Source organism: Sinohyriopsis cumingii, chromosome 6 (genome assembly GCF_028554795.1).
Source record: "Sinohyriopsis cumingii isolate HCF-2022 chromosome 6, ASM2855479v2, whole genome shotgun sequence".
Taxonomy (NCBI): domain Eukaryota; kingdom Metazoa; phylum Mollusca; class Bivalvia; order Unionida; family Unionidae; genus Sinohyriopsis; species Sinohyriopsis cumingii.
The window spans coordinates 143,651,501-143,663,648 of NC_142966.1; the positions used below are offsets into that span (position 1 = coordinate 143,651,501).

The 12,148-nt window shown below is 40.0% G+C and overlaps 1 protein-coding gene across 3 annotated transcripts in view; it reads right to left on the reverse strand.

Moving 5' to 3' along the window:
• The window catches only part of LOC149798167 (uncharacterized), a 135,055-nt gene that overhangs the window by 27,269 nt on the left and 95,638 nt on the right, over window positions 1-12,148 (reverse strand). For all 3 annotated transcript variants that reach the window (XM_089963278.1, XM_089963277.1, XM_089963279.1), the window contains one exon: window positions 1,749-1,875. In XM_089963278.1, coding sequence (XP_089819404.1) covers window positions 1,749-1,760 — 12 coding nt within the window. In that variant the 5' untranslated portion in view covers window positions 1,761-1,875. The remainder of the gene's footprint in view (window positions 1-1,748; window positions 1,876-12,148) is intronic.

Below are 12,148 nucleotides of genomic sequence, written 5' to 3' on the forward strand. Positions count from 1 at the left end.
GGTCTGGAAGACTGATGAACCACGATCATTGGCGTCACAGTGGGTAGTTCTCACCTTTGTAGAACTTTAGGTAGCAGTTAGAATGGTGGGAAGGAAAATATATGAACAGACTATCCCACCAGAAGTTGAATGCATCCATTGCCCATGCAGCGTAGAAACCATTCCATAAGCACAGTTTTGCCTGTCATGGACCAACTGTCCATTAATACATTCTTCTTTCCCTAAACTCACAGACTGGTGTTCTCAAAGGTTGTGGGTCCAGTAATCCATGGAGTCATAAAAGACCAATTATCAATTCCCTTGAGGCAGAGGGCCCAATATCCCATAAGTCAGTGCTGTCCAACCTTTTTGACATCATGGGCCACTGAAAAATGTTTTTCTTGAAGCCGAGGGCCACAGCAGAAAACTGAAAAGCAATGACTATATAGCTACTTGAGCTCTGGCGAGCCATTTAAAATCAGCAGGTTGAACAGCACTGCCATAAGGATTCACAGGGATAATAGAGAAGGGGTGGATGCTGATCAAATCCCCTTCCCTAATCAGACCAAGGTGGGCAGACTCTTTTCTTACATAAGATGTGATAGAAGAGTGAGGAACTTGATTTGAAACCTATCCCCATACTGTAAAGTCTCTGAATATGACCGATGAATAGTTGGAGATTGGAATGAGATGACCTGTGGCTAGTGACAGGCATGATCTGATTGGTCACGGGGATGAACTGACCAGTGACTGGTAGCCAGTCAAGAGACACTGAAAGGTTACCTAGTTGAACTGACCAGTGACCAGTACCATGTGCCTGGTCACCAGACATAGACCAGTGCCCCAACTGGTCACTGTCATGTGACTGGACTGGTCACAAGCCAGCAACCAGTTAAGAAACAGAGATGTGCCTAAATCTTGTTTGCCTGAGTTATCACTATAAAGGGTTCAGTACTGTTCCTGCCACTCAAGACGACCAGTGGCTGGTACAATCTGACCGGCCACTGGGATCAATTACCATCAAGTCTGATGAACTGACTGGTGCCCAGACAATGACCAGACACTGATCAGAGACTGGTCAGGAAACACAGATGTGTCAGAACCTTGTTCATCTAATTCATTATTATAAAGTTGCAGTGCTGCTCCTCCAACTCAGGAGGGCATGACATGGAAGTGCTCAATTCACTGCAGATCCTCGCTTGTAGGAGGAGGCTTGTAGGAGGAGGCTAACCAAAATATGAGGTGTGTGCTGCTTCTTTTCTCTCATGACAGGGTCAACATGCTACTTTGAAACTGAGATGTGTGATCTTGAAAATATGATGGAATGTGGTACCTGATAAATCCTCTAGTAGTGGTATGAAAACCTGGAGTCATGTCTCCATCTCAAAGGGTTTATGCTTTACAGAGTAGAATGGAGCAGTTACCTTGACATGTGATCTTGAGCTTGGAGGTAAGCTCCCAAATGTGACATGTCTCACACCTTTGATCAAGACACATTGAAGAACCAAGTTTCATCTCTCTCTCAAACAACTTTAATGTTATACAGTGGAAATGAAAGTGGTAGACAGAAGATTGATAGACAGATGGTGAGACAGACAAAAATTATATCTCCCATATATTTAGAAATGGTGTTGACAAAACATCTGCAGACGTAAATAGACCAAAAAATAAAAAACTGAGTTTACTGAATTTCACTTAATCTAAGCTTGATTTTTAACTAACTTAAAAAAAAGTGTTGACTGTCAGAAGGTCAGGAGCACAAATCTTACCTCAGATTTCATTGTTGCTACAGATGCTGAAGAGTGTACTCACATCCCAAGATTTATAGGTCTTTATGGAACTGCCATGTGGATCTACATCTTCGCAGACTGGTTATTTGCCAGAATCAAGGTTTCCCTAAAAATATATAGATATATAGTAATATTAGGATATTTTGAATTGGCCCTTGTACCACAGTAATACAGCATTGTTGTCTTTGTACTTCTGATGAATCACTGTCACTTCCTGTATTCTTTATGTTTCAACCTTGAAGCCACCATTTTAATGGGCTAGTTACCCTTCATGGACCTTTTTTGTTAAGCATGCACTGTGGTTTCCCTCAGCCCAAATACCGCTCCATACAAACATCAATTTCTCTGTAAACAAGTTAGTACAGCCATACTTTAAAAAAACCAAACAATATTTTATTTGCTATCTTCAATCTCAGATGTTTAAAAATGGGTAAAGTATAGACCAGAGAGGTTTTTCTGTTTGTTTAATTGTTTGCTTGCTGCATAATTTGAAACAAATTTAAACATTCTGCATTAGTGATTATGCACAAGTAAACCTCTAGAATTGAAGGGTGAAAAGTCAGACTACACAGTCACAGCAAGTTGTAGGAAGATGGCAAACAAATATTTTATTTAATGAATTATGTTAAGTTTCAGATGTAACTGAATTGATTCCATAAATGCTCTTCCAAGAACAGTATCCTTTTCATGATATACTTTAAGGTCTAATTAGGACCTAATCCCAATATAAACATATATACATGTATGTCAGAATCAGTGTTGTACATAGTATCCCAAGGGCACGGAACTATGTCATCCACCCTCCAAATATGGGGGACAGGTACAGGTACCATTTTAGAGGGACGAATGTTGTTGTTGTTGTTGTTCTAGGGTTTAACGCCATTTTTCAGCACAAGACAGGCTATACATGGCGGCCAGTATAACTGGTGGAGGAAGAACCCTGGAAAACCCAGGGAAGAACCACCAACCCACGAGAAGCTACTGGCAGGCTTTCCCACGTACCCACGCTAGCAGAGCACTGGACTAGAACCCACGCAGACAAAGGTGAGATGGCAGTGATCCGGAACGGTGAGCACCTTAGACCACTCAGCCACTCGGGGCCCCGAGGGACGAATGAAAACTGTACATAATTCACTCACAATGCTATAAATGAAATCATCTTGTTTGCTTCGACAGTTTTGCCATTTTAGCTGTGTCATCTTCACTGTATTAACATACTTTCCCCAAATACTTTCATTGTTGCAGACTGCTCCAGTGGCATATGTGGTTAAAGCATCTGCCTCAGATGTGGGAGGTTGCAAGTTTGAACCCCCACCAAGTCATACCAAAGATTTATTAAAACAAATGGTACAGGCAGCTGCCTCACTTGGTGCTAAGCATTAAGAAGTTAGTGTTAGGACTGGTCAACCTGGTGTCAGCAATATGTGACTGGGTCAGACATGCTGCTATGTCTGCGGCATGATGCCCCAGTGCTAGACATCACTATAAACTGTCACAATGCAGACATCATAGCAGTATGACTGAAATTTGGTTACAGATAGGTTAAAAATTCAAATAACACACACACTCACACAGACACACAAACAGACATACACACTCTCACACACACTGTTACAATAAAAGTTTAATCTTATTCTTAAGTAACTCATTAACCTTATGTGATCTGCACCATTTAATTTTCCATTCTGAATCCTGCCCACATTTAGTGTACACTCTTTATCTACCTGCATTTATTATAATACAAACTTTTGTATTTGTATAACTTTTTCTATTATCACCTCAACTTCAAAATATAGTAAATCTTCCTCATCATCGGGGTGACTTTAAACTAATCTTCCTCATCATCGGGGTGACTTTAAACTAATCTTCCTCATCATCAGGGTGACTTTAAACTAATCTTCCTCATTATCGGGGTAACTTTAAACTAATCTTCCTCGTCATCGGGGTGACTTTAAACTAATCTTCCTCATCATCGGGGTGACTTTAAACTAATCTTCCTCATCATCAGGACGACTTTAAACTAATCTTCCTCATTATCGGGGTAACTTTAAACTAATCTTCCTCGTCATCGGGGTGACTTTAAACTAAAAATTACACATACTTTACACTAACTGCTGTAAAATATCTTACACTGCAACACAGCTGACTACCACAAACCTTGAATATTTTCAATACCAGATGCATTTTTTTAAAATGGATATTCTCTGTCATCTTATAGTTTTATCTCAAGTGACTTTGGTCTTTCTTAGTCCCATATCATGTCATACACATGACACACCAGTATGATACTGCTGCCCCATATCATGTCACATACAACACACCCATTTTTTTTATTGAGGCCACATATCATGTTATGCACATAACACACCAATTTTGTATTGAGGCCACATATCATGCCATACACATAACACACCAATTCTGTATTGAGGCCACATATCATGCCATACACATAACACACCAATATTGTATTGCTGCCCCTTATTATGTCATGTGACACCAATACTGTATTGCTGCCACATATTGTGCCCTACAAATGACACACCATACAATATAAGACCGAAATTTAATTACCAATATGTAATTTTGTTATAATGTTTACACTTCCTCATAGATAAAGGTATTTAGTTTACACAGCAATTTATTTGTTTGTATCTTGCATTTTGGAAATCTATGTCTACTTCTTGCACGATTTATACAGCATAAACTTATTCCATCGACTGCAAGGTCTGTACTATCACTGCTATATAATAATAAACTGTAATGATAACGTCAAGCTCATAACAAGTGCCCATAAAGAAATTAGGGGTTGTATCACGATTCAAAGCATATAAAACTTCTGCATGTGGCTTGCAGAATACCAGAATTATACTATATCTAAAATATATGTACGGCTACCCTGCCCAACATTAAAATAGTATAATGTAGTATGGAGAAGGGGTGTCTCTCAAGAGGAGGACCATTACCGGTATACAACACAAATCTATACATTTTCAGGCAAGAGGACTATGTGGGTTTCATATTGCTCATGTGGCTTATATAACTCAACAGTACTGCAAGAATGCAGCCTATGCAAACTACCTACAAACTTTATAGCATGCCGATTTTTATCTATTTTAGCGGGTCTGAACAAAATTGTTTCCAAGATACAGGCATAAAAATATGAAAAACCTCTTCCTCATAATCAAACTCTTCCAAAATCTTGAAACCATTACAAACCTCTTTTTTTTATTGAAACTAGATGAGAAATATGTTCTCTACATCAAGAGAGGTGACAAGTTCAGTCAGACAGATGCAACATCATCTAACTGATATGCAGGTCTCACTTATTACAGAACCTAACACAATGATAAAATAAGCGTATTTACCAAGCTGGCACAAAATGCAATCAATAACTGGTCTTCGATGTAGTAAAAAGCCCAACCAAGCTAATACATGATTATCTCATAAATCTTACTCATAATGGACCTCTTCTACATTCTTATGATATAAGACTATTTAACAAGTCTGAAATCTAATCAGAACTATAGCTGCTAGTGTTGACAAACACAGCTAATCAAAATCAAGATCACCTCTTTAATAACCAATCATATTTAACATAGCTCCTGATGGTATAAACCTATCTACCAAGTTTGACCAAAATTCTCGAGAACGTAAGAAGCTTAGAAAATCAGATGGCCAGACCACTTCATAAATATACATAGGTCTCATTCATGATAAAACTTAAAGAGTTTGATTTCATTAGCCTATTTGCCAAATTTGCTACAATCTAATTAGAAATAGTGAATATATAGTATTTGTGGGTGTAAAACTTATTTTAATCATTTTGCACAGCTTTTACTTTTCGTGTCCAAAATCTTCTATGTTTGATAAGATTACACCCTCCCACAAAGTGCAAAATTGTCAACAAGCATGGTCCACTCATGCACCTCACATGCCCATGCAATGAAGTAATCTTTTCATACACTACAATTATGCCAGGACATCAGAGTGGGGTGGGTGGGGGGTGTAAGGAATTCAACATTTGCAATAGGTAAGTATTTGATAAGTAAAATTAGTTGTACATGTACACACCCAAAAAAATGCATTTCGATAGCAGAAATATCTTGCGCATCTTACTCATCACTGTTAGGTGGGTAGGCTGTTAAGTTAATTGATCCAAATCAGAGAAAAAAAAAACAGAATATACACGCCAGCAGAGGGAGATATCCACTCACAGCATATTGGTGTTCTTCAAGGTCCGAGGTTCTGCCACATCTATGGGTCCAAGAGACATAAAATGACTGCACTTTGGTGTGCTAACAAGCAGAGGCAGAAGAAGGTAGTATGGAACTGCCAAATTGCAGCTTTCATGATGATTTCAAATTAAATACATTCACTGTTCATATTAAACTGGTGACAGCCAGTGTCGACAGACGATGCATGCAGCTTGCTGTGTGTTCTTGCAGATGCACAAGTGAGAAAAAATAGTCTTGCAAGTGAGGTCCTGAAAAGAAGCCCCACTCAATAGTTCATACAGAGTTAAAGACCATCAAGAAACAAGATGGATTCAATATGGGTGTACGAGAGTTGAAGACAGGTCTCTGCACTCAAAATGCTAAAGGAGATCAGCAAGGTGTGAGTCTGAACTGATTGCCGTGCTCAGAGAGAATTTAAGTTCGTTGTAAATGGCAGCTCTACAGCCCTTAATACATGCAGTCAGTACAGAACATCTTTTGCTCTCAAATTGGAACAAAAAAGGAAATCAGCAGCGGAAGTTACAGAAAGGCAACTAGGATCGATGTGTTTCCTACTGCACCAACCATAGAAGATTCTCCACCTGGCATCAAAGACCTTGGTTGTTGGAGCCCTCCTGGCCTGAATGATGTAACTGGCAACCAGGCCTGAAAATTTGTTTCGGTGGGTAGGTGGGTAGATCGCTTGAGATGAGCCAAGAATGAAGGTGGCGAATGTTGTGTTGGAGGGAGTTCTGACTGAAGATCCCTCTTGTGAGGCAGAGATCTGGGTTGATCTACCAACAGGTCTAGGAAATCACTGCGCCATGATAGTTGGTGCTACAGTGGGGCTATAAGAATATAAGTTCTGACATCACCGGAACTGAGGCAGCATACAGAATGGTGGGAAGGCATATGCAAACAGATGGTCCCCCTGGAAGCTGAATACATCCACTGCCCATGTGCTCTAGTCCGGGAATGGAGAAACAAAAATGTGAAGTCTGCTGTTGCAAACAAGTCCACCAAAGACTTTCCCCAAAGTAAGACTCTTTACAAGAAGAGACCATTTCAAGAGGACTGTCTTTCTCGACTTGGACAAACTGTCTGCTAATATGTTCTTCCTCTGAAATGTCTTTTTTGAGGAATATGGCTGGTTCAGAGGGCAATTTCTTCCTAGGTACCCAGCAAAGAAGGTAACACAACCTCCAAAGAGAATGTGCATGTGAACCATCTTAATGTCAGAGATACAGTCGGACAAAATGGGTGGATGATGGACACATCAAGCCCTTCATCTCTTGATGCACTTTTGCAAAGCTAGAAATACACCCTCCATTTCTAGACTGTTGATGTGGAGGGACAATTTCATCAAAAGTCCAATGACCCTGGAGAATTCTGCCCTATGGCTTGAAGAGGTGCCCCAACCAGAATCTGATGGATCAGCAACAGATACGAGCTGGGGATTGGGTGCAAGCATGGGAACATCCTGTCAAGATTCTGTCCCAATTCATGCACCAGTGCAAATGGTGATGAAAATTTGGTCCTAGAGGAAAGAGAGCTGATAGAGAACATGTGTGGTTTCCACCTTGCAAGGAGAAACTGCAGATATCCTACAGGAACCAGATTGACTGAAGCCTTCAAGGTTCCCAGATAACTATGTTTTGCTAGTAGCACTTCTTATATTCAATCTATGAGATCCCATGGGACAAAGTTCTGGTTGATGAGGACATTCATTCCCAAATAAACAAATTCTTGAGAAGGAAAGAGCTCTGCCTTTTCGAGGTTGGGTCAGAGACCCAACTCATTACTGTTAACCAATAATGGAACAGATCCTGATGGAGAGCTTGAACCTGAACATTGTGGAGCAGTCAGTACCTGCGGTTTCCATTAATCAAAGGTAATGTGCTAATATTCCCATGATTCAGGTGATTACTCTGTGTGTGGAAGAGCAGTGCTTGGAATTTAAAACTTCCTGGTCCATGCAAAAGCAAAGCTATTTTGATGTGGAGGACATATTGAGATGTGCAAATAGTCAATGGAGATCCCTCAAACCAACAGACTAAATGAAGTCAGTCACCCTCACTCACAATACAAAGGACCCTCTCATTGTCCATGATGCTTGACCAAACCTTTGAAAAGAGACCTAGACAAGTATCTATTGGCGAATTCGGGACAGGAGTGCATGGCAGGAGAGGGTACAAGTCTCAAGGGCTGTCCTTCTTCCTGGTGAAAAGGAAGGTGGGTTAAGAGAACTTCCATCCAGTGAACCAGTCTGATGATGTCTCTTTTGATGTTACGCATTGGACTGCAGCTGCATCTGTTTGGAAATTTTTTGTGGATGGCCCCTGTGGGGTAATGTGCATTAGTATGCTTAGTGGCAGATTGTGATGGACCAGAAGTAGGTATAAAGGTGTGATGCTGATAATCTTTTAAATCTTGAAAATCCTTTGTAGGGATGAGCCCTCCTAAGATGATGTAGATAAGATCTTTACTGCAGTTAAGACCTTTGAGAAGTCCTGCACGTGTTAGCAGATCTGCAGAGGTTCCACTGATAAAACCATTGTGACTGAAAGTAAATGTTGGGACTTGGTCAAAGCTTTCATCATGTACTGTAAGATCTGCAGAAGTTCCACTGAAAAAACCATTGTGACTGAAAGTAAATGCGGGGACTTGGTCACAGCTTTCACCATGTACTGTAATGCAACTGGGTTCATAGTGGCCATCTCAAGCAGATTAAACAAAGTAGCTGAGAAGCAGTCAGCATGGGAAGCTATCATGACCAGAAGCTGTACTTTCTGCTCCATAGCATCAGTTGTTTTAAATGAGAAGGCATGCCTGGGCTCAAGCTCAAATACCTACTAGGGGCAAACCTGTGTCCAACTGCGGAGGTTTAATGGGCTACTTCAGGCAATGAACCTTGTAATGTGATGCTGAAAAAATATGTCTCAAGGTAGAGGGAGAAGCAAACCACCCTCTACACCACTAAGTAATGCCTTGGTCTGACCAAAATCTCTGTGATATGTCTTCAATTCTAGAGAGATGAGGAAGAAGCTGGAGATCTAGATGTGGCTGAGCCTCTGATATTTTTTTTCAAAATGGAAAATATCTTCTTGGTTTGCACACTGTTTGGTTTGCGGCACAATTCTGTGGTAATAGTCTGTAAACTTCATTTACCATGGGACCAGATCTCCTCCTACTCATCTAACTGAGAGGAGCTGGTATGCTGGGTAGGAGAAATCATTTAACTGTTTCTAACTCAATGACTCACTGAGTACATGAAGATAGATAAAGCAACACTCTGAGCAGGAAAGTGGCAGGACATTGGTTTTTTGGTGGAAATGACGTAGCAGCCATAACCTGCACTTGTTCATCATGATGAGTAGGGGCTCTATGCATTCTAGCAGTTCCAGAATGAAGACGAGTCTGTTTGTCTTTCCTGGATGATGCTATGCTTTCAGCCTTTGAAGTGAATGCCACCTGATGAGGAAGTGATGGTTGAACAGTGCCATAGCATCACCTCTACTCTGTACACAGGAACCAAGAGGGCATAAGGGACCAAATAAATTGAGGTGGAGGGCCCAACATCCTGTGTGGATTCGTTGTAATAATAAGAAAAAGACAGGAGGGCCAATCCAACCACTAACTCATGTCTGGACCCACACGAAATTCAAATGCTGGTATGTAGTGTGTGCTATATACACCCTAGTGTATTTGCACAAGGTAAACAAACATTGATTCACTCATAAGGCATTTGCTGTGGTTTCTAAAATAAGGAAGCTGTTCAATTGTTGAACTTTTACTCTTCTCTAGGAGCAAAGCAGACACACACATACAATAACAATAGAATGCGAGTCATGTGAATCATAGTACAATACAATGGTGAAATAGGGAAAACATCAAATTGATGTTTATTCAGTTACTTAATTAAAGGAATTATAAATTAAATGAGGTAGGGCCTATGCAGCATTTTACACTAAAGACTTACCCATAAACAACTGTATTTCTGAAAATAAGTATACCATAACCCCTAATGGGTGGGATGTAACCTATGGGTTTAGATAGAGGGGGTTACCAACATAACCCCTAATGGGTGGGATGTAACTAATGGGTTTAGATAGAGGGGATTACCAACATAACCCCTAATGGGTGGGATGTAACCTATGGGTTTAGATAGAGATGGTTACCAACATAACCCCTAATGGGTGGGATGTAATCTATGGGTTTAGATAGAGATGGTTACCATCATAACACCTAATGGGTGGGATGTAACCTATGGGTTCAGTAGAGATGGTTACCAACATAACCCCTAATGGGTGGGATGTAACCTATGGGTTTAGATAGAGAGGGTTACCAACAAACCCCAAATGGGTGGGATGTAACCTATGGGTTTAGTAGAGATGGTTACCAACATAACCCCTAATGGGTAGGATGGAACCTATGGGTTTAGAGGGGGTTACCAACATAACCCTTAATGGGTGGTATTTAACCTATGGGTTTAGATAGAGATGGTTACCAACATAACCCCTAATGGGTGGGATGGAACCTATGGGTTTAGAGGGGGTTACCAACATAACCCCTAATGGGTGGGATGGAACCTATGGGTTTAGATAGAGAGGGTTACCAACATAACCCCTAATGGGTGGGATGTAACCAATGGGTTTAGATAAAGGGGGTTAACAACATAACCCCTAATGGGTGGGATGTAACCAATGGGTTTAGATAGAGGGGGTTACCAACATAACCCCTAATGGGTGGGATGTAACCAATGGGTTTAGATAGAGGAGGTTACCAACATGTTAAATGGAGATGATACATTTAATATCATGAAAATGTTTGTTGAAGGAAAACCACAATGTGGTTAAGCATTAGCAACATCACTGATGATTCTCCACTCTTTGGGATGTATTTACATCAAATGGACAAGGTTTTTCAACATGAAAAACTGAAAGCTACACAACAGTAACAGGTAAGTTATTGCTGCTATTACAATGCCTAAAGGGGCCCCGAGTGGCCGAGTGGTCTAAAGAGCTCTCCGTTATGGATCACTGCCATCTCACCTTTGTCTGCATAGGTTCGAGTCTTGGATTCAGCCAATGTGGGTATGTGAGAAAGTTTGCCAGTAGCTTCTCATGGGTCAGTTGTTCTTTCCGGGGTTTTCCTGGGTTCTTCCTCCACCATTAATACTGGCTGCCATGTATAGCCTATTGTGTGCTCAAAAATGGCGTTAAACCCAACAACAACAATAACAACAACAACAATGCCTGGATCTTGGTCATTATTGGTGAGACCTTGATGAGTTAAGCCGATTTAGAAAGTTTTTTCAAAATCAGGTCAGAAATAGTTTCCAAGGTGATAATAAGCTCAGCCATTCAGACACAAGATCACATTATTAACGTTTCAATCTCACTCATTATCAAATTCATTTCAGATTTTGATGACACAAGCCCAAATTCCAAATCTGATCAACACTGGATCTGAAATATGGCTTCTAGAGTGGCATTAAAAAATATGGATAGGTGCATAATTGACGGATGACAATGGACCACACCTGACCTAAGCTCTCTTGACCTCATCGCCTGATGAGCTATATAAAATTTGCATAACTAATTACTGCCAGTGGTCCTAAACAAATTACAAAATTGAAACAACTTGGAAGAAGAAACCAATTCCTACAAACTGAAATGTTCTAATTATAAAAGATATAAAATTAAATCTTTCTTCATTACTTATTATAATATTGTATTGATAGATGAATGAAAAACCTGCTTAAATCTGATATGTATCATTTTCAATTAAGACTCATAAGCAAGAGTTATTCCAATGAGAAATGCATACTGCCTTTCGAAAAAATGTGATTCAAGAGAGACATAACAGTCTATCTATCTAGAAATCTAGAAAGAAAGAAAGAAAATGATAAAAAGATAAGAGAAAAATAATGACAGACAGACAGAAGCACAGACAGAACTGAGAACCTGGCCGAGAGAAAAAAATGAAAAAATGTTCAGATACCTTCAGTGAAGAAATACTGCATATCCCAAGTTTTCAGTACAGAATTATGGACAGGATGATCTTAGCACATTTATCATATACCAATCATTATTTACCAACTGATAACATCCAAAAATCACAAAATGCCTTGAATACACATATACACATCATTGACAAACTGTC